This window comes from Nilaparvata lugens, chromosome 3 (genome assembly GCF_014356525.2).
Source record: "Nilaparvata lugens isolate BPH chromosome 3, ASM1435652v1, whole genome shotgun sequence".
Classification (NCBI taxonomy): Eukaryota; Metazoa; Arthropoda; class Insecta; order Hemiptera; family Delphacidae; genus Nilaparvata; species Nilaparvata lugens.
Window position 1 is genome coordinate 25,741,150 of NC_052506.1, and position 20,306 is coordinate 25,761,455.

Sequence of the window (20,306 nt, forward strand, 5' to 3'; positions counted from 1 at the left end):
AAATCATCATTACTTTTCAAGATTTGAGGTAGCTTGTTATAAAATTTCCTACCAATATAATCTGGTTTTTGTTCAAATAACCTACTATTGTGACCCATTATATGATAATCTGCTCTGTTTCGCGTATTATACTCATGAACATCTGAATTCTGGATCACACCACTCGTTTTCACATGCATTACAACTTCATATACATACAAAGATGGCACAGTTAATAGACCAAGCTTTTTAAATAAAGGCCTACAAGAGTCTAACCTATTCACTTTCTCTATACATCTGAGTGCCTTCTTTTGAATCTTAAACACCCTGTCCATATTTTGTTGAGATGAATTACCCCATACTAAAATAGCATACCTAATATGAGATAGTATAAGTCCATGGTAAGCAGTTAACAGTAGTTTTTTATCATTCAGCCTAGCAAGCTGCCGCAGGACAAATACTCCAGATGATATCTTATTACATATCCTCTCAATGTAAGGATGCCATGTTAATTTCCTGTCCAATAAAATTCCCAAGAATGCTACTTTCTCTTCTTGGTCTAATTCATTTTCCTCTACAAACACATTTATTTCTCTATCCTCTACTGAATTATATTTACTTTTGAATTGTAGGAATTGACATTTCTTACTATTTATTGTTAATTGCCTTTGCTTCAAGAATTGGACAATTGACTGTACTCCAGTAAAAGCATTTATTTCTAGACTATCTAATAAATAATTGTTAAAGATAAGCGATGTGTCATCAGCAAACAACAGAGCTCTGTGATCTTTTAACTCTTTTGGTAATTGGTTCACATACAACAGAAACAGTAAGGGACCCAGAATTGAGCCTTGAGGTACTCCAGCCTGGACCTCCAGTTTTTGAGATTTAATTTTTACTATTTCATTCCCATCCACCTTGGTAAGCTCAACACACTGGTTTCTACCTATGAGATATGATTCAAACCATTTTAGTTCTATACCATTCACACCTACAGTTTTTAGTATTTCCAATAATATTCTATGGTTCACACAATCAAAAGCTTTGGATAAATCAAGAAATATTGCGGCTGCCTTCTCACCTGAATCTATTATATCTATTAGTCTTTCAACAAGGGATACTATTGCAGTCTTAGTAGATTTCCCTTTCTGGAACCCATGCTGTTCATCACATATGAAATTAATTTCTTCCAGGTGCATCAATAGCCTATTTAAAACTACTCTTTCAAAAATTTTACTTATTACATTTAGAATACTAATGGGTCTATAATTTTCAACTCTTTCAGAATCACCGCTCTTGAAAATTGGCAAAATTTTTCCTTGTTTCAGATCATCAGGGAAAATACCCTGCTCTAGTGAAGTATTAAGGAGATGCAATAAAGGGTCCAGTAATTCATTTTCACATTCTTTTAAAATTTTGCTTGAGACCCCATCCAATCCTACTGTTTTTTTGTTATTCAAATTTTTTATTATTCTTGACAACTCATCTCTTGATAATGGATGAAATTTAAATACCTTTTCAATTGGCTCAGCATTTAATGTAGTTGTATTATAAGTATTAGTGTTCAGTGACTTTTGGAGATTATATGCAACCTGTTGATAATACTTATTGAAAAAGTTACAAATGTCTGTACTATCATCCATATAAATTCCATGTTCATCGATTATCCTAGGGACATTAGTAACTGTATCTTTTTGAGCTGCTCTCCTATTTCTATTAATTACCTCCCAAACAGCAGAGTTAAAATTGGTACTAGTTGTTAATATTTCAGCTGTTTTCTTACACTTAGCTTTCCTCACTTCTTTTGCATAGTTTTTCTTTAGACATTTGTATTTGACTTCACTCGGAACATCCCTCACTAATTTAAATTCCTCATAAGCTTCCCTAATAATATTTCTTTGAGTAAGAATATCTTCAGTTATCCATTCATCTACTTTGTTTAATTTACTTTTTACTTTGACTTTTTTTATTGGACAGCATACACTAATGTGAAATCTTAGAGTATCAATGAATTGCTTATATTTGTAATTTAGGTTACAACTGTTATAAACACTACTCCAATTTTCTTGAAGCAGTTCCTGCTTCAAACAATTTATATTTCCTAGCTCATATTGCTGAATTTCTTTCACAAAAGTTTTTTTTCTGCTGGGATTCTGGCCCTGCAGCTTAACATCTAAAATTTGATAGTTATGATCTGACAGATCTGAGCTACCTAACCTGACATTACAACCTTCTATATTTGTGAGGATATTATCAATAATTGTCTGTGAAGTTCGAGTTACTCTTGTATATTCGTGGACCTTAATTTCTAAATTATTCATATTAATAATATCTCTAATGTCCTCTGTCATTTTATCCTGCCTGGCAAAATCGGTATTGAAATCTCCTACTACTATAACATTTGTGAAACGAGCGGTTGTAATTTCCAAAAGTGTATGGAGCAGCTCACAAAATTTTTGCCAGTCTCCATTTGGTGACCTATAGATACCTAACACTGCTACCTCAAATCGATCATCAATTTTTAACCTTAGTCCCGTCACCTCTAAATCCATCTCAACAGAAAATCTCTTAACAAAATCCAGTTCATAAGTTTGGGTATGTTTAGCATTGCTAGTGAATATACATACACCACCACTTCTATGAGCTATTCTACAAAATTCTGATCTCAGTGAATAGCCTGGAATCCTAACTTGATTTATTTCCTTTATTTTTAAGCCATGCTCTGTGAAAATAACAATGTCAGGATCCTCCTGTTTAAGAAATACTTCTAATCTGTCAATTTTGTTGCGAAGATACTGAATATTTTGATGATAAATACTAAAAACCTTACCATCTTGTGCTACTCTATCTCTAGCATTTGTAGCTATTTCCCTTTTCCTGTTTTGAGCCAATTTACTAAAAAATCGTTATTTGTTTTTTTGACTGTTTTTAAACCAGAGGATTGCAAACGGCTTTCAATCAGCTCTGCCAATCTATTACAAAAGATTACTTTGCCAGATCGATTTAGATGCAACCCATGATTAGTGAAGTTATGTCTTTTCAGCCTTTCATTTAGAAAACAAATCCCCAGTTGTTTAGAATTCTTATTTTTTAGGCTGTTGATTGTATTATGGATTGATTTGTTTGTCGAGTTGATTGCTTCATTTAATTCTGGCCTATCAAACCTATTAGGAATAGTACTTATTATTAAGTTTGTTTTTTTGCTGAGTGGCACAATTTCCTTGATTTTTTCTGTTACTTGAGGAAGATGATTCAAGTTAGGTTCATTTATATTATTTGAGCCACCCAGTACAATTAGATAGTCATTTTCATCAAAATCTTTAGTTTGTTCCCTAGCTGACTCTACAACTGCATTAATTGATGCACTTGGCTTGAAAAAACATTGGACATCAAATTTATTTTTTAATCTTTTATCAAGGAGATCACTGCAATCACGTCCATGACTGGACGTCAGTAGCAGAACTCTCCCTTTCCTATCTTTATTTCCCTCAGCTATATTTTTGGTTGCTGTCTTCAAAACCTCACTGTATGTTTTATTTCGACCATTTTCAGAGCATTTCCCATCATTTAGGTTAGATTCTATTTTTTTGCATTTGGACGGAGGTTCTATCATACATTTAGTATTATCAAATTTAGATTTTAGTTTCTTTATTTCCTCCGACATTAGACTACATTGATTTTTTAGATTTAGTATTTCTTTTTTATGGTCTTCATCTTGTAATTTTATAATCAGTTCCAAAGATTTAATTTCTTCTACCATCCCTAACCTTTCTTCCTCAGATGTTTTTAAAGTTACTTCTAATTGGTTTTTTAAATTAGTGTGGCTACTTTGTAGTTGAGCAACTTTTTCGGCTAAAGTAGTTTGAAGAACTGGGGTTTTTGGTTTTGGCGTTTTTGAATTTTGGTTTTGGGAACGCGTAAGTACTCTCGCTATGTTTACATTTCTATTATTAACCTTCGGTGTTTTACTTGAGCTCATCTTCCTATCTAAGAAATTATATTACTTGCAATAATAATAATTGATTTATAAATGATAGGATTTTAATTTGGTTATAATTTTAGTCAAGTAAACTATCTATGTTTATTTTTAAATCTCGAAAACCTAACCTCAAAATAACCTCTAAACGATGTTTGGCTTATAAAATAGAATTAAGAATTAAAATCTAAAACAAAATGATAAAACGTGATCAAGAAACAATTAATAATGAAATTAATACAAAATTTGTACTTATCCGTGACTATTTATAACACAAAATCTTCCTGTTATCTGTTTTCTTGTCTAATCTGTTGTTATCTGGTTAATATCTGGTTGAAACCTTCAACCTATCAAGCCTTTAACATTGTTATATTTTTGTTAATATTTAATATGTTGTTAACCACAACAGAGATTCCTGGGAAGAAGTGTAAATGAATAATAAATGTATTTTTGATACACAGGAATGTGTTGTGAAAATTATGTATTTATCTCAACATGAACCATTCAATATTTTTGTCTCAGATTATCAGTTAATATTGTTGAACTCTGACATTTTTTAAAAATCAATCTTTATTTATTTTTGCAGAAGTCAGTACAAGAGATATGCATTTCTAAGGTGCGAGGAAGAGAAAGAACAGTTCCTGTATCATCTACTCACATTGAACGCTGTTGACTATTACTGTTTCACCAATACCTACACAAATACAAGTAAGACTTGATCTTTGAAGAGTCGTTTCAGTTATTTGTTGAAGTATGGGAAATGAATGAGTCGATGTGCACTGGCGAGATGAGCCCCAATTCTTTGGTGGGCGGGCAGGCGTAGGTTGAAAGTGAACTGCGCATACCTTACATTTGTATTCCCAATTTGAACTTACGGCTTGCTTGGTTGGTTTAAATAGCTGGCAACAGCTCAGCTGGTTGACTAAAGCTATTTATAGTAGTATCTTGATGCTGTGGAGGAGGTAATATTAGTGAAGGTATAAACTTGTCTTTTATTGTTTGGAAAGAAGAACAAACATTTCAAAAGAATGAAAACGTCTTGATAAAAGTTAAAACCACTAATTTATTAAAACAATTTGAGGTTCAAAGAATGAAAACGTCTTGATAAAAGTTAAAACCACTAATTTATTAAAACAATTTGAGGTTCATTAATAAATTTGTTTCATTTCCTTTCGTTTGTTATTTTTGACAACTTGTACTTTGTTTGTAATTTTATGGCTGGTAGAAATGAATTATATTCCGTTGATATTTTCAGGAATGCTGTACAGAGTAGCAATTTTTCCTACAAGGAAAAGCAGCGCATCAAGCACAACAGCAAATTGTTGGGTGGCTGTATCTGGCAGTAATGGAGAAACCCAGCAGCTGCCTGTTCCTAAAGGAGCGCTACATTTCACGTTCTCGGTAAGTTAACTATACAAACTAAAACTTACGTTTTCAATACTGTACAAGTGAATTATGTTCTGTCTAGTCTTTCATTTTTAGGGACTCAGTATAACAATTATGATGTGTTGAGTTTATTCTTCGCCACCGTCTATTGACTGGGGAATCGTCAAATTAGTGCTCCACGCAAATATGGTGTCGTGGGGTGGCCAAAGTGTTATCAACTGATAATAGCGCTTGAACCTCAAAAGGACTATCTTAGATGCTGAAAAATATGTTTCTCCGAAACTGTGTAGTAAGGTAAAATAGATGCTTCAATTTTGAGATAAACAGACTTTTGCTATCTTTAGATTTAAAACAAGATGGGAGAAAATGAGAAGATCCGCGATACTGCATGTATTGGATAATTTTGTGTTTAATCAGTCGATGTTTTATATAATTTCTGTTTATTGTGTTAATATTGTGACAATTGGATCTCAGAGGTGGGTTCGAATGCATAGCCAGTATTATGTCCTCAAAATATGTTGCTACTACAATAAAGATCTTTTTTGAACAAATGCACGACGTGCAAAGCAACGGCATGCTTTACAAAATCCCATTCACACAAAAGTTTTGTTTTGGACAGTTTAGGAGAATCAGATATCAGAGTCATATAAGTAGGAAAGAAATTGTCGTCCATCCCATATGCAAATAGAATAATGTATTATCTATTCATAATGTATTAAACTAACTAGCCTACTCGATTTTCGATTTCAGCATAGGAATCTCGGTTTGTTGACAACTTTGAGGATAGGCCATGACAATTCAGGACTGAGTCCCAAATGGATGGTTGAGCATGTCATTGCCAGGAATGAGGTTACCGGACATACTTACCTGTAAGTATGTACTGAAGTACTATCATTGAAGTGTGAAGTATTAGTAAATTAAACTATGGTCTATTAAACTGCTAGCTAATAGGCTTATGGCCTATTATTTGATCTACAATTATTACTACTGTAGAAACATTTTGCTAACATATTAGCAGGTGTTATTTATTATTTAATCAAATACTTGTAATGCATCAAGTATATCATGTTGCGTATATTCTCTAGTTTAATTTAGTTCACAATAATATTTTGGTGGTTGAACCACGGCTTTGTTACTCAGAAATTCTAGACGTCTGTTAATATGAATAAAATCACTTAGGATAAAATATAATTTAAATTCCAGTTCCATGAATGAAATTTACTTTCGTTGTGAATTGAATTCTCATTCTATGAATTACTGTAGTATTTGGTACTTATCAATTTACTACTTAGACCTGTATCCTATGAATAATGAATTATTTTCCACCACAAAAAACAATATAAATTTCATACGATTTTCCCGAAATTAACTGATCTTACTTAAGTAAGCTTGGAAAGTGTGTAACTAGGTTATTTAATCAAACATAAAATAGTTTCTATCAAACGTATAACTGTTCAAAAAATAATTGTTTTATTGTTTATGTATGTTTTCAATGTGACCCTGTCAAATAGAACTACTAACAATGAACTGGTTCTTGGTATGGTTTATTTGTTTTAAAGCAATAACGATTTTTGATTTTATGTAAGTTGATTCTACACTATGAACAGAGATATTGTGGAATTTCTCCATATTAAGGTGAAATGAAAGAGAGGTTGTCAGTTCCACTTAATTGATTAAATAATTCATTCCCAAATAAATTATGTAGACTGACAACCTATCTATCATTCCACCTGAATAGTATTATTTTATTTGACTTTGAAAAATATCATCCTCTCTTTCATTCCACCAGAATATCATTTCTCTTTTATTTTATTTTACTTTGAAAATAATTATGAGAAGAATAATTTATGAATAAAATTTAATGAAATTGTGGTTGGTTAGATTATTTTCTTCTTATGGGAACAAAACTTGAATAGAATATTGTGTGTGGTTTAGGTTCCCGTGCGGACGCTGGCTGGGACGGGGCGTGGACGACGACTCGACGGAGCGCCTGCTGGTGGGGGAAAAGTTGGCAGGGGCAGGGGAGGGGGGACGCCACCCCAGCTGCTCCAATTCGGGGTCCAACAGTCCGCGCGTCAGGAGTCCCAGTGTGCCTCCGCCAAGGCGTTCGCTCCCTATCGCCGACGTTCAGCATATGCTCGGTAATAAATGAGACACAAGTTAGGCTTAGTTAAAGTTGTCGATGGCCCCAATACACAGTCATATTATGTAGTTGCATATCTATTGGTTATGAGCAAGGTCTATAGAAAGACCTTGGCTATGAGCATCTATTGATCTGCACTCTATCGGATAATTATAAGAATTTAATTTGTCAATTAGGCCACAATTTTCCTTGTAAATTATAGGGGTGAATTTTATAAAATCCCATTTATAATTGACTACAAATTTATTGTGGATATGTTTTCTGTCCAATGGTTGTAGAATCAACGTTAGTATGATTAATTTGAATAACGTAATTTTAATACGCACTCTCATAACTTTAAATAGAAGTTATTCAATCCATTTGACAGTTAGATTCCATAATATGTAGATCTCAAATCATACTTACATACTAGCAGGTAACCCGTGCCCCGCAAGGGTCCAATTGAAAACTTGACCGGCTGAAATCTTGAATAATTTAAAATAGGCCTATAACCATCCTCGGTGAATTAAGAATCTATATGCAAAATTTTATCGGTTCAGTAGTTCAGACGTGATGATGTTCGTGAATTTCCTATCCCGTACGTGTATATGCCAATCCTTTCCTTTATTATATTATAGATGACGGCTTTGATAGGGGAGTCGAAATGTCATAAATTTCATTGGATTGAGATTTCGTAGAATAACACTGAAAACCGTTTTGAATTGAAATTAAAATTCATCATTGATTCAGCGTAGTTTCGCGCGTTTTGGGTTACAACAACTATCGTTAAGTGTATTGAATTTCAAATCATAATCATATTATTCTATCAATTTCATCATTTTATAAAGTGTTTGGTGAAATTGTGATATTTTGACAGTTTGTGTCACTTCCAATAATAATTCCCATTTGTATTTTTCAGGTGATTGTTTGAACCGGATCGTGAAATACTTCTACAGAGCTCAAGCCAAAGATGGGCCTAACAGTTCACTAACCATGCTACTGTGTGGTGAAAATGGTCTAGTCTATTGTCTGGAACATGTTTTCTTTCATGGGTACAAATCTATAAGACTGTTTGGCCGTAATCTCTATGTATGGGACTTCATAGGTAAATATTTCTGATCTATTGATTGTCAATTAATGAATGAATTTATTGTTTTAGCTAGCATTTCAATTCGAATCAGTTCAAATTAAATGTTTTTTAAGAAGTAGAAACACAATTTGATAGCCTATTTTGTGAAATGATTGTGTTGGAATCTTGGAATTAGCTACAGACCAGATTTCTAAAGTATGGATGCATTATTGACTATTTATTCATGAGTGTCAAAAAATGTATCTTCTAAACAGTATTTCTCACCATTCAAGATTCTTTATTTGCCAGAAAATTTTACAAAATGTATAAGCTCTTCATATAACATTAAAAGACAGTGTAGCATACATGATGCATAGCACAAAATACAGAATTTGAATGTTTAATAAAAGTACTATTCCATCATTAAAATGATCAAGTTAATATTACTTGTATCATATTATTCTGTTATCAAAGCCTCCTGCACACAGACACAATAGCAGCGTCTAGTAGACCTTGCCATTATTGGTGGTTTCTATTGTCTCTGTGAGAAGCGGTCGCCCACTGTCATGTAGTGTAATGCCACTACTTGCGGCTAGTAATGGATGCCACTATTGTCTCTGTATGGTAGCGGGTTTTAAGAACTGATCAATAACTTTGCTGTTTATAAGAACACCTCTTGATCTTATTACATCACTAACTTCCACTTTACGGCCCGGTTATGGCGGTTGAATTTTAATCGTGATTAATTTCACGAGAACCAATCAGAAAAGGCGTTTTTGAAAAGACGGCTTCTCTGATTGGTTCTCGTGGAATTAATCTCGATCAAAACTTAATCGGCTTTTGTGCAACCGGCACTAAATCTTCATCTGCATAAAAGCGGATTCCTACATTATCCGTACTAGTAGTTCTGTGAACAGTAGACCTCACGCAGTATTCTCATCCTCAAGTACCTGATTGAAACTATAGATCTATGGAAATACAGCAATAGACTGGCTTCTCCACACATCTGTGTAATCACTTGTCAGCTGATTTATGATGAATAATTCTATAGTCTGATTTTTACTCTAATATTGGCGTATGAAGGAGGCTCCTTTTTCCTTTTATATTATCCTTGAAATGCAAAATTTCCAAAAACCTTGTATATACGTCGACGCGCAATTAAAAAAGGAACATACCTGTCAAATTTCATGGAAATCTATTACCGCGTTTCGCCGTAAATGCGCAACATATAAACATTTAAACATTAAGAGAAATGCCAAACCGTCGACTTGAATCTTAGACCTCACTTCGCTCGGTCAATCAGTCAATGACTGATACAGTAAAAATATAATTCTCATGAGTTCTAATGGGATTATTCCAACTCAGGCTGGTCGAGCAAGTATGAATAGTCCTATTCGAATCATAAGCTCACTGTAAGTTTTGCATGTTCACTGATACTGATGATAAGTGGGAAACCGTCTTGAATAATTAATGACCCAGTTATCAACTGTGCACTTGGGTTTTTATCATAAAACCATATCTTACGATCTATTAAGCTAGACTCGCACACAACAGTGACATTGAACAGTGACAATATAATTCCCATAAGCTCTAATGGGACTATTCATACACGCTCGGCCAGGCTGAATGCGAATAGTCCAATTAAAACTCGTGCGAATTATATTTTCACTGTTGTGTGCGAAACCAGCTTTATTCAATATGCTATCGTTTCTGATATCTCAGTCTTAATATACATTAATTAAAGAGTAATGCCTCAGTTTTCAGCTCTGTATTATTTATTTCGTCTTGAACACTCTACACCCCTATTAATTTCCTTCTACAAGAAATATTAATTCACAATAAATAATTTTATCCCCTAAAACCTCAAGGTTTGTTCGACAGGCTCACCAGAAACATTTTTCAATTTCAGAACGCGTCAAAGACGAAAAAGAGCACAATATTAGACGGAGTGATATTGTCGGCTACTACTGCCACTTAGTTGATAGGATACAAAGCTACAGTAACGCACTAGGCAAGGATGGACGATTTCAGCAGTTTGTCTGCGTTTCAATAAGGTAAAAAATCAATTAAGATATGAATCTCAGTTATTTTTTTAATACAGTTTAGTAAACATACAGTAAAGCTCCTTTAATAGTATCTTCCGTCACAAGGACCGGAAGGGGCCTTTTGCATCCGGGGGGATGTTTTTTAGTTGAGGCGTTAGCCGAGACTAGAATTTAATTCAAGCACTGCAAAAGACATTCACGTCCAAGTAACGTACACTATTTTTTGTCATAATAATCTAAAGGAGAATAATTGAGAAATATAAAACATTACCTGCTTGTGCTGAAGTTACTACATGCATTCTATAAACATAACCTAGTTTACAAATTCCGAATCAGGAATTTTGTGGAAGTTGACAAAACTTCCACTTGGAGCGCTGAAGGTGTTTTTTTTTGTATCAGTTCTGCTGTTCCTATTTTGGAACTAGGAAACATACTCGACTGTAAAGAAAACATAATTATGGTTTCATTACTGTAGAGTATGCTGTAATGAGAATCATATGTTTATTTGTTCTGCAAACAGCTGTTTACCGGCTTGATTTAATGCATGGAAAATAGCTGAGATAGAATGACTGACAAAAATCATATTTTTATACTATGTACTAATATTGACAATTTGATTTTGAAGTTTTCCTTGGTTTTAATCTTAGACCAGTTATAAAGAGTTATCATAAAAGAATGGTGCGGTTTCGAACATGGTTTAAAGAAAAACCAAATTACTTACAGTTGATGTTGTTTATTCATCTAATTTGTCGTCTCAGGCAGTTTTTTATATAATTGATAAATTTAAATATGCGCGCCTTTAGTCGTTCGACAAAATATCCAAACGATAATCAATTTCTCTCCAAACATTCGCTAACATTTCATTGGTTATGGTTGTCATTGCTTCATTAATCCTGTTTTTAAGTGGTTCAGGTAGATTTTTTCTTATAAATTTACATCAAAAACATTGTTTATTCACAAGAAATCGCGAACTGAACCACTTTATAACAGGATTAAAAAACCAATGACAACCATAATCGAAGAAATGTTATCGAATGTTAAGAGAGAAATTTATTATCGTTTGGACAAATTTTGTCGAGCGACTAAGGGCGCACTTATTGAAAGTTATTAATCATGTAAAAAACTGTTTCAGACGACAAATTAGGTGAATAAAAAACATTAACTGTAAGTAATTTGGTTTTTCTTTAAACAATGTTCGAAACCGCACCATTCTTTTATGATAACCCTATATAATAGACACGCTGGGAAGTCTAGACCCTGAAGCCAACATCTATTGCCAAATCCACCCATCTTGACGTCACAACAGTGACGTCACGCATCGTATGGAAAACTTTCAGATTGTGTCTATATAAGATTCATGGTGTTTTTAGGTTATTTCTAGCTACGGGCAAAAACGATATCGATAAGTTATAATGTGTTATGTGATATCGGCTTCAAAGTTATAATGTGTTTGAAAATAATAAGGTACGGTAGCCTACAAAACTAATTTATTGTCATGCTGCAATGAGTTCACTTACATCATAACCAAGGATAATATTACAGTTACAACTTACAATATTCATGTGTATAAATTTCAACTTACGCATGAAAAGATATTCCACTTTTTTCCTAAAAATTTCAGTGCAATTATATGCTGCACAGGAGATTGCCATTTTCATAAATAATAACTACATAAATAAATAACAATCTGCTATGGAAAACAAGCTATGTTTGACAACAATGCATTGTTTAACAACAATGTAAGTTAAACACTACAAACACTTACACAACAAACTCAAAAAAAGTTTTCTATCATTTCTATACGATGCGTGACGTCACTGTTGTGACGTCAAGATGGGTGGATTTGGCAGTAGATGTTGGCTTCATCGACTTTCAGTATGAATATACAATGGGCCGTGTCTATTCTATAACTGGTCTAAGGTTTCGAGTACTATTATTATGAGAAATTCAATCTAAATTCTGAGTAACACTATTTTTGAATTTCTGAAGAGAAAATCGTTGGAAATCAAAACTCTGCAGAGAAACAGTTCTTCTTTCTTTCATATTCTCTTTCAAGTTATTTTACATTATTTACATTAGTGCTAATTGGTTTTTTTACAGAGACAGGAAGCTAGATCTGTGCATCGAACACGTGATGGCAGACTCTCAAGCTGTGTTGGACATGTATGAGGAACATTCATTCCTTCGTGACCCAAATCTCAGAATGTACCTCACACAAATGCTCTACTCATTGAATGAGTTCGATATAGTATTGGAGAAGTCTCTCACTCAAGGAATATCTGCTTTCAGATAAATCTCATTTTAATTTTAAGGTAATTATTGTTATTGCTCTCGTGTTCCTCTAAATCCATTAGATATTATAATTCAGAACTATTTTGCCCTGTTGCACAAAATCCTGTTGAATTTTAATTATAATTAAATGCCACGAGAAACCATCAGAGAATGTTTTTTTATATTAAGGCTCCTCTGATGGGTACTCGTGACAGTTAATCACGATTAAACTTCAACAGGCTTTTGTGCAACCGGGACAGTGAATTATATGAATGTTATGTGACATTTTTCGAAAGAGATAATTTGTTATCGAATGTATAGGTAATTTAAGTTTAAAACACGCATAAGATTGAAGCCAGTATAAATATTACTTCTCTGAAATCTCTCCCATACTTTTCAATTAATTACTGATGTACTTTCATTACTTACGAACAGTTCAATCAAATCATTGTACAATAAGTTGGTTGATTTGCTAATATTGTAAAGCAATTGATGTTTTGTTTCAAATGTATCAAATCAAATAGGTTTTATTTAGCATGATCAATTTACAAAATTCATAAAATTCAGCATCTTTAGAGTAAAAAAACTGTAGTTAGGGTGAAATATGTATTCATGAATACAATTACAAATCATATTAATATAGATATGACTGCTCAGCCCAAAATTGCTCTACTCCCAAATTTTATAAATAGAAAAATTTCCAAAACATAAGTTATATTTTCACTGCTAAGAATTTGAGTTGAAAATGAAAATTTAGAAGTTCTTATTAGCCTATCGCATTCTTGAAATATATGAGGTAGACTCTTACACTATATCATCATACTTTTTCTTGTAAAATGTTCATCCTCACATGAACTGTGATCCAAAATTGTATCAAATACCATATTTACAAAATCTGGACGCACTTCAAAGCACTGGTCTCCATCTTCAGCAATGGTTACTCAAGAAACATCAGGGTAGGCCTATCCTAAAGAGCTGATGTCACACTCTTCAATTAATTAGTATACTTTTAACATCAATAATAGTTTTTTGAAAAATTGGCTGAATATATTTTTTTGAATTTTTTAGGGTTATTGTAGTGATCCTGTTGTTAATTCTTGTTAAGACTCATTGAAAATGCTTTGTTTCATTTGCAGATTGAACAAAATGGAATAAAACTAATGAACAAGATGGTTGTTAATAACTTTATGGCAGCAAAATATGACAAATTAGAATGTATGGTTAAAACTAATTGTATCAGTGATCTTGTAAATAGTTGTAAGTTAATTTAGTTTGTCCTTGTCTTTCATTTCGTTTTCGAGATAGCATTTTTTATATTCTGTGATAGATCAACGTAAATGATATTTCCTAATGTTTGATTCTAGTCATTAGTTTAGATGTTGGAAAGTATCTGTCTAATACCTAAGTCTTGAATGTATATCAAAGATGTGAATGTTTCACATAGATTATATTCATTTTTGTAAAAAATTGGGTGTTCTAATTATTTGAGAATAGAAAATCTTCTTCTGTACAACAATAACATCCTGATAACCGGTATATTACCCTAATTAATGTATGTTCGGCTCATAAAAGAAATAGATTTTCCAAATTTTAAAAGTTCTCCTGGATGGAACATGTTTCAACTCAAGTATGCTTTCAAAGTTTAAAGGTCAGTGTTAAAAAAAAAAGTTAGATCACTAGTTCATTAAATACAATTCACCAAGTAATTAGTGAATAGAAAGAATAATAATTTCTTAAAATCAACAGTGTAACAAGTAAGATTGAGAACATCAATTCCTGATCTACTAATGAAAATTTTAGAGAACAAATGTAAGTTTTCAAGTTGTTAATAAGTTGAGTACTGTATGCAATTTGTTCTTTCTTTTGGTAACCGACAACTAAAAAGATTAGAACATAAAGAGAATTTTTAGAATAAAGTAAGAAGTGGAAAGAAAGTGGTAAGTCAAAGACCCATTGACTTACTTGACTTAGTTCCTTTGACTCCTTGAGGAGCATAGGGCATCCGAAAATGTTCTCCACTCATCTCTATTGGCTGCGAGCCTCTTGACCTCTGCCCAAGTCTTTCCCTGTTGCCTGTACTCTGCCTCGACCGTTCTTCTCCATGTCATCCGTGGGCGTCCTTGTCTGCGTGATCCCTGGGGGTTCCAGCTCAATGCAGCCTTCTCAATCGCACCATCTTCTTTTCTCAATGTGTGCCCAATCCATCTCCATTTTCTCCTTTTCAGTTCCTCTTGGATTGGACATTGATTTGTTAACTGCCAGAGATTGTCATTGGTGATTACCTCTCGCCAGTAGATGCACATGATGCGACGTAAACATCGATTTATGAAGGTCTGCAGCTGCCCTACAATTCGCCCAGTGATCTTCCATGTTTCACATCCATATAAAAGCACTGATTTCACGTTGGTATTGAAAATCCGAATTTTTGTTGCCCTAGATATGTTTCTGTTTTTCCATAACTTGTTCAATTGAATGAAGGCACCATTCGCTTTTCTAATTCGGCTTCCAACATCTACATCAGTGCCCCCAGTCTTGGTCACTGTGCTCCCCAAATACACAAAGGAGTCTACAGTCTGGATGCGAGTACCACCCACTTCAAACTGCCTATCTGTTGCTGCATTTGATCTCATTTCCTTTGTCTTTTTCTTATTAATACAGAGACCTGCTTCTGCAGCTTCTTTTTCTAGCCTAAGCAGTTTCCCTTCCATGTCTCTGGAGCGCTGGGCTAATAGGCAAATATCGCCAGCAAAGTCCAGGTCTTCCAGCCTCTGTCTTAACCCCCACTGCAGTCCTCTCCTTCTCCCCGCCTGTACATTCCTCATGACCCGATCCAATACCAGCAGGAACAATGTTGGTGACAGCACGCAACCTTGACGAACACCTGATCTTATTAGGAATGGCTGGGTAATCTTCCCTTCATGCAGTAGGTACCTGGCATTCATAGCCCTCATACATTTTCTCCAGTATTCTAATTATTTTAACTGGGATTCCATACTCTCTTAAAGTTGTCCACAGCACACACCTATTGACTGAATCGAATGCCTTTTCGAAGTCAATAAAGGCCAAGTATAGTGTGACATGCCACTCATTACTTTGCTCCAAGATGATTCTCAAGGTGTTTATTAAATCAACACAGCTGCGGTGTTTTCGAAATCCTGCTTGCTCTTTCCGCAGTTTTTCTATGGAGTCCTTGATTCGATTTAAAATGACTCTTGACAGGACTTTTCCAGGCACTGATAATAATGTGATTCCTCTTCAGTTGTCACAGTTGGAGGTGTCACCTTTCTTTGGAATCTTCACTCAGTCCTTTTTTCCAATCCTGTGGGACACTTTCTTTTGTCCATATCCTGTGAAAGAGCGGCTGGAGTATATCAGTCTGCTGTCAAGTCTACATCCACCCTTATTACATCTGGTGTTATATTATCCAGTCCCGGTGCCTTGCCTCTCTTTAATTCATTCAGAACCATCTTGATATCATCTTTTGTAGGGCTATGGACAAGAATTTCAGGGTCCTCCTCAAACGGTTGCACATCTTTCTCTCCACCTTCCAGGTTTCCACTACCCAACAATTCCATGAAATGCTCCCGCCATCTCTGCAGTTGATCTTCAATATTTGTGAGAAGCTCACCTGTTTTACTTCTGACAGGTCAATTCTTTCTGGCCTTGTTATTTGAGAGGATCCTTGTAATGTTATATAGCTCCTTGCTATCCCCTTTTCTAGCTGCTTCTTCTGCTTTTGTAGCCATCTCATCTGCAAACCTGCGGTGGTCATTTCTGACACTTTTCTTTATTTCCTTTTCAATGGCATTGTATTCTATTTGGGCTTGTCTCCTCTGGAGGCGAGTTTTACTTGCATTTAGAAGGCCCTTCTTCGCTTTTCTGTCTTCTATAAGTTTCCAAGTAAGCTCAGACATCCATTCTTTTTTCCAATAATTTTTGCGTCCTAGAACTTTTAAACAGGTCTCTTCATAGCAATCCTTCACACTCTTCCACGCATGCTCTACATCCTCATCTCCTTATGAATGCTGAGTTAGGACTTCATACTTGTTTCTAAGTTCAACTTTAAAGGCATCCTCCACCTGTCTGCTTCGTAACTTTGCCACATCATTACTTGTGTTCGGAATTTTTTTCCGTGCTGACATAATTTTCAATTTAAATTCAGCAAGCATCAAGTGGTGATCACTCCCAACATCAGCACCTCTTTTGTTTCTCACATCTGTCAGAGACCGTCGAAATTTCCTGCTCACTGCAATATGATCAATTTGGCCCATTGATGGCTCAAATTAATTATCCTATCCAGGCCAGGTGAGACTCCTAGATTATCGGTTCCTTTTACAGTTCTTTGAGATTTTCTTTACAAATCTTCCAGCAATCGGATTCTGATTTTACTAAAAATTAAAAAATAAATAAATATCATTATCCAGTTATGCTGGATACTTTTTGGCGTGATCTAGCTGAATAATAGAATAATATTCATCTGCATATTATGCACATGAGAGCTGAAGCGAGAGAATTTCATTTTATCGACCAAAGTTGTAGAAATTGTTATAGCCATCCCAGTAATGCTGGATACACGACTGAAGGACAAAGTTATAAACATTTTCTGAGAGCGCAATAACTTATTATTAAGACACGACGTTTAACACTACCTCCTGAGGTAGTGCGTATATCCAGGAAGAGCGATGATTGTGGGTCAAGTTTTTCTTGAACAAGCGATAAAATGCTTCAGCAAGAGTATACAAAAGTTAAGCTGATTCAATATTCTGTTATTACTTAGTTAAAAAAACTCAAGAAATCACCAATTGAAATGCCGCTTTGGAAAAATGTCATAATTTTTATTCCGGCATTAAAAAGCAAAAATAATTTAAATTTTTGCGGGCTGAATAATGAGACGTAGTTGTCTAGAGAGCTTTAGAAACTACTGCTTTCTATAGATAAGTTCAATCAGATTAAAAAGTATATAAATATTCAAAAAATAATTCGATTAGGACTATTTAATTTTTTTAAAACTCACTTGATCTCAAAATATTTTTTTTTCAATGAATCATATTTGAGTAACCATCTAGCATTCCGTGTTCGTTTTTGATCAGCTGTTAATAACGTCAAATGGAAACGAAGGAAGCCATATTGATTTTTTGAAAGATGGAGTGGAAGGTGTGGTTGCTATTACAATGTTTACCGTTTTAGAAATTTTGATTGAAAGTAGTTTATACAACTTTTAGTTGTTTTTTTTTACTGTGCATTTATAATTCATATAAAACTTCAGATGAAGGAAATAAGGTTTGTAATCTGTCACTTGTAATTTATGTAAGTAATATGTTGCTGGTTTCACTTTTCTAGGCTAGATCCAGAATTTCAAAGATCAATTAATTTATTTATTAAATTGAATGTTTTTGGTTAGATTCATACAAATTTAAAAATAATAAATATTTTTCCAGATGTCTAGGTTATTTCTTCACTAGGTGTCAAATTTACAGCAAGAACACAATTTACATGCCTTTCCCAAATTGTTTACTCCTTGACAAAGTCAGTATTGTATTTGTGAAACAAACGTTCCTACTATGTTGTACTACTTATTTTAGTATTTGCAAAGTTTCGAAAGTTATTTGAGCAAGATACACTTTTCAAAATGTCTATATATATATTGAATATTCAATTCAACAGTAACACATTATTAATTAAATTTGTTGAGTCAACAATGAGATGAGTCAATTATCATAACCTCAATATCCGAATTTTGTATCCCGTTTTTGAAGTAATTCCCTTTTCTATGTTAATGTTTACTATTGTAGGCCTACATGGTAAAAAATTGGTAATTTATTGAATTATGACCCACATTTTTTTTGTATAGTTTACAAACTTTAATACCAAATACATATTATTAAATAAGCACATTTCAACTCCTTTTACTAAGCTTCTTGATTTAAGATTTAAACTAACACATCTAAAATTTTGTTAAATAATACCGGTAGGCCATCTAATAATTTGTTATAATTAAAGAAGGTCAGTTATTTTTAAAATGTTAGGCTTTCGTAATGAACTAAGCTTAAAAGTTAACTACGAGTAAGAGTTTTCCCAATATGCAGGTATCTTAGAAATTTGATGATTGGTTATTGATATTTTTTCGGGTTTCTTGGTTCTATAAATTTCTTAAATTTTATTTCATTTTAAACATTCGTTTAGACAATTAAAAATAATCAAGTTTAAATAAAGTTTAGGAAGAAACCCAAATTTTATTTTACAAAACACTAACTACACAGGGTTCTAGGTCAGCTTCTTGTAAGCTAATGTGATTAATCTAATCAGTAAGTTATTTTAACGGCAGTACTTATTCACTTCACGTGATAGAGTTTTATGGGTTAGCTTGTTTTGTCACTGCAATGTTCAGTCTAATACCAAGACTTACGTTTAAGCGTTCACTGACAAATCTAGAAGAAGTAATGTTTTATGAGTTAGTGTTGTGGTTCCATGGTTTAGTGTAGTGTAGTTTTAGAAAAAAATAATAAAAATCTCAACTTATTATTTCTTTTGGTCTTCTTTTTGCTCCCTTTTTATAGCTTTAATAAAAATGGATGATCTTTCAATTATAAAAAAATGGAATTTTGACTAATAGGTAAAAATTGTATAGCCTAAAACGTAAATTTCAAACTGTATAAAAATATACTGTAAATTGCTACTCAAAAATGTAGAACGTAGTAAAATGACTTGCGCCGTCAACCGCTAATTTATATTAAATGATTGATAAAATTTCTAAATTATACTTTTCAGGTTGTGCTGTCTATTTCTTGAGTTAGGCTAGGTCAAGTTGATAGCTTTTATCAAATTACTAGAAGTTTGTGTCGTGTATAAAGGTTTTGTTCATAACATAGACATTCCGCTAGGGCATGTCCATAAGTCAACATGTCAATAAATAAAACCAACGACAAGTATGCAGATGGATAGTCAGAAGCAGGGTATTCAAGACTTAAAAGTATTCAGTATTTAGTCAAGTTGTATATTCTTGTTAAACTCACTATTGATCTATTGTTATGTTCTTCAGTATTTTTTTTTTTTAGATTCGACTTAACGTTTATAAGTTAACTGAGGTCCGGGACACCGTCACTATTAAGATGCAACCCTTTTTTCCAATAAATTTATCCTTTGCTTGGCAGATAAAATAGCATTGTTATTATAACAATGTAATTATATAATTATTGTTTCTTATAAAAGTTTTCACACATTTTTTTCGCAAATATGTGAACACACTCAACTCTTATGAGAACCAATTGCTTTTTCTGCCCAGCGTAAAATTTTATTGGAGAACAGGGCTTTGAAGTCTAATTTTTGTCTGAAGTTTGGACTTTGAAGTCCATTGCGTTGATAATATCCACTCTCATTTCCTTCTTTCTTTCTCTCGTTCTATAGTTTATATTCTCCATTTTCCAACTTTCAACTTTACTTACTTACTTCTATACTTGT

General features: G+C 33.5%; 2 protein-coding genes across 5 annotated transcripts in view; both read left to right on the forward strand.

Moving 5' to 3' along the window:
• Window positions 1–14,315, forward strand: part of LOC111049688 (DENN domain-containing protein 5B) — a 46,074-nt gene extending 31,759 nt beyond the window's left edge. For 3 of the 4 annotated variants that reach the window (XM_039423376.1, XM_039423378.1, XM_039423377.1), the window contains 8 exons: window positions 4,542–4,663; window positions 5,211–5,356; window positions 6,092–6,210; window positions 7,277–7,482; window positions 8,383–8,568; window positions 10,442–10,586; window positions 12,678–12,889; window positions 13,985–14,315. In XM_039423376.1, the coding sequence (XP_039279310.1) occupies window positions 4,542–4,663; window positions 5,211–5,356; window positions 6,092–6,210; window positions 7,277–7,482; window positions 8,383–8,568; window positions 10,442–10,586; window positions 12,678–12,870 (1,117 nt within the window). In that variant the 3' untranslated portion in view covers window positions 12,871–12,889; window positions 13,985–14,315. Of the gene's footprint in view, window positions 1–4,541; window positions 4,664–5,210; window positions 5,357–6,091; window positions 6,211–7,276; window positions 7,483–8,382; window positions 8,569–10,441; window positions 10,587–12,677 lie in introns of all 4 variants that reach the window. The other variant, XM_039423379.1, reaches the window with a different exon arrangement.
• A 3,616-nt stretch (window positions 14,316–17,931) lies between these two features.
• Window positions 17,932–20,306, forward strand: part of LOC111043207 — a 47,710-nt gene continuing 45,335 nt past the window's right edge. The window contains exon 1 of the mRNA XM_039423392.1: window positions 17,932–18,128. The gene's annotated coding sequence lies outside the window, so the exon portion shown is untranslated. The remainder of the gene's footprint in view (window positions 18,129–20,306) is intronic.